Source organism: Oncorhynchus kisutch, linkage group LG14 (genome assembly GCF_002021735.2).
Source record: "Oncorhynchus kisutch isolate 150728-3 linkage group LG14, Okis_V2, whole genome shotgun sequence".
NCBI classification, from domain to species: domain Eukaryota; kingdom Metazoa; phylum Chordata; class Actinopteri; order Salmoniformes; family Salmonidae; genus Oncorhynchus; species Oncorhynchus kisutch.
In genome coordinates this window covers 80,953,541-80,956,398 of record NC_034187.2, presented here as the reverse complement: position 1 = coordinate 80,956,398, position 2,858 = coordinate 80,953,541, and the positions used below count along the sequence as shown (strand labels likewise).

At 42.2% G+C, this 2,858-nt stretch overlaps 1 protein-coding gene across 2 annotated transcripts in view; it reads left to right on the top strand.

Annotated features, from left to right (window-relative positions):
* The first annotated feature begins 554 nt into the window (after positions 1–554).
* LOC109880390 (CCN family member 2-like) overlaps positions 555–2,858 on the top strand; it is a 7,238-nt gene continuing 4,934 nt past the window's right edge. For both annotated transcript variants that reach the window (XM_031789052.1, XM_031789051.1), the window contains exons 1-3: positions 555–745; positions 2,316–2,532; positions 2,760–2,858. The exon at positions 2,760–2,858 is cut by the window's right edge and continues 153 nt beyond it. In XM_031789052.1, the coding sequence (XP_031644912.1) occupies positions 692–745; positions 2,316–2,532; positions 2,760–2,858 (370 nt within the window). In that variant the 5' untranslated portion in view covers positions 555–691. The remainder of the gene's footprint in view (positions 746–2,315; positions 2,533–2,759) is intronic.

The window sequence follows — 2,858 nt, the reverse complement described above, 5'->3', positions numbered from 1 at the left end:
CCAACAAAAAAAAGGCCTCCTGCAGGGGACTGGGATTAAAAATATAAATAAATGAAATAAAAAAGATTGATGAAACAAAAGGTTGATACTTTGTGTTCATCCCAAATGACACCCTATTTCCTACATACTATGTAGAAAATAGGGTGCCATTTGAGACGTACTCTTTGTCATGTTATTACCCCTAGTTATTACATAATCCTACTATCAATCTTTCCCCTTTACCTGTTACCACTTTATGTAGGCTACGTTGGTCTGAACGGTGGCCAAAATGAACAATGTTCTCCTTTAGTCCATCCATGTCAAATAACACTCACAGGCATCCTTGTCAGTTCCTGCTTTAGGACATAAAACAACTCCCACTTGGCTGGGCCTGTGTCTGAAAAGGTGAAATATGATACAGTAAATTGATTGTCTGTAGAAATAGCTCTTCTCTCAGGAATTAGGAAAGAAAACCATCTGGAATTGAAATATTTTCACCCCTTTGGGTCGCGTGTCATGACTCTTGTTTCCCGGGCTCCGGCCCGCCTCGCGGACTATTTAAAGATTCTCCTCTCTGTGCCTCAGTCCTCGAGCCCTGCAGCGAGTCAACACAGCCGATTGACTGTAGAGCGCGAGAAAAAGGAAACTCCTGTCTGTCTGAACGAAAACAAACGGGTTGTAGTGTGCACGCTGTTAAAATAAACTAGCAACAATGTCTGAGGAAATTATTACCAGAATGTGCCTTTTTCTACTCATCGTCTGCTCGGTAAGTTTAATATATAATATGACAGATTTTATGTATCAGGTGTGAATAAAGTGCTGGATTTTCATCTATTAATTTATGTAACTTTGTCACTTTGCATTTTATGCAATAATAACCCATTCTTTCTCTCTCATTCACCCGGCTATTGTCATATGATTTGTCTTGTCTTCATATTTATTATTTAGTCATAGATTTGAAGTACAAACTTTGGGAACGCAATGTGCAGTTATAGCAGCTAAAACATTCCATGGGGGAATGGGCTCGCAGTAAACAGCTCTGTAAAGTAGCCTGTAGCAGCTCTGTAAAGTAGCCTACAGCAGCTCTGTATAGTAGCCTACAGCAGCTCTGTAAAGTAGCCTACAGCAGCTCTGTAAAGCAGCCTACATCAGCTCTGTATAGTAGCCTACAGCAGCTCTGTAAAGTAGCCTACAGCAGCTCTGTAAAGTAGCCTGTAGCAGCTCTGTAAAGTAGCCTACAGCAGCTCTGTATAGTAGCCTACAGCAGCTCTGTAAAGTAGCCTACAGCAGCTCTGTAAAGCAGCCTACATCAGCTCTGTATAGTAGCCTACAGCAGCTCTGTAAAGTAGCCTACAGCAGCTCTGTAAAGTAGGCTACAGCAGCTCTGTAAAGTAGCCTACACCAGCTCTGTAAAGTAGCCTACACCAGCTCTGTAAAGTAGCCTACAGCAGCTCTGTATAGTAGCCTACAGCAGCTCTGTATAGTAGCCTACACCAGCTCTGTAAAGTAGCCTACAGCAGCTCTGTATAGTAGCCTACAGCAGCTCTGTATAGTAGCCTACAGCAGCTCTGTAAAGTAGCCTGTAAAGTAACCTATAGCAACTCTATAAAGTAGCCTACAGCAGCAGTTCTGTAAACAATGCAAGGTTATGAAAAAGTAGGGTTGTTATAATTGGATGTCACTGTTACTGAAATGATTGGATTCAAATAGGCTATGTTCTTGGGTTTTTTCTTATTCATTGCTACTAAAAGAAACATAAGTACAGAGAAGCAGTACAAAATAATTTAGTAGCCTAAATTGCGACATAGGACATACAATTTAGTGCCAAGTTGTTGTTGTCCCATTTTATTAAATAGTTTTTTAATCCATGTAGTGATAAAAGGTTAGCATAACATGGATTAAAAAACTATTTAATAAAATGGGACAACAACAACTTGCCACTAAATTGTAGGTCCTATGTCGCAATTTACTCTACTCTGACAGCATTTGAGTAGCCTACATAGATTAGATTTGATTTGTACTTGCTGTAATACCACAGTGCATTACTCTCCATAGAAATGACTGCCTGATATGATTTGGCTACATCGAGTCATGTCTCCATCTTGTGGCAGTAAGATGCATTACAAGTGAGGTGTTAACTCAAAACGCGAAGAAGCCTGACATACAACAGTATCCGCTTCTTTGACACACAGTGTCGACCTAACTCCTTGACTTGAAGTTGAGTGGATTATCACATCTTCCCTGGAGACAAATCCTGATATCAGACACGTTATTCACACTATCCTATAAGTGTTTTCTTTAACATTTCTGACTGTTACATTTTCTTCCGTCTACAGACAATGGCCCAGGACTGTTCCGATCCCTGTGACTGTCCCTCGGACCCCCCTCCATGCCCGTTTGGTACCAGCCTGGTTCTGGATGGCTGTGGTTGCTGTAAGGTGTGTGCCAGGCAAGCCGACGAGCCCTGTACCCTCCTGGAGCCATGTGACCACCACAGGGGGCTTTACTGTGATTATGCAATGCTGAGTGACACTGAACACGGCATCTGCATGGGTGAGTTGAATTCTCCTGTCAACTATTAAAGAAAGGGTAGGAGGTTTTGAGATCTAGCGAGATTGTGATCACCTCTTGGCTCTCCTATTGTAGAAATTGCTACATATTTTGTGCAGACTTTGTCAGGGCTTAGATTATCATTATCCAAAGCGGGCAATCTCTGGGCTAATAATGTAAAGCCTTTGAAATATCAAATCTAAAATGGCGTCTCCTCCTCTGTGTTTCAGCCCAGGAAGGCCAGACGTGTGACCTGGGAGGGGTCATCTACCGCAGTGGTGAGACCTTTCAGCCCAGCTGCAAGCACCAGTGTGTCTGTATGAACGGAG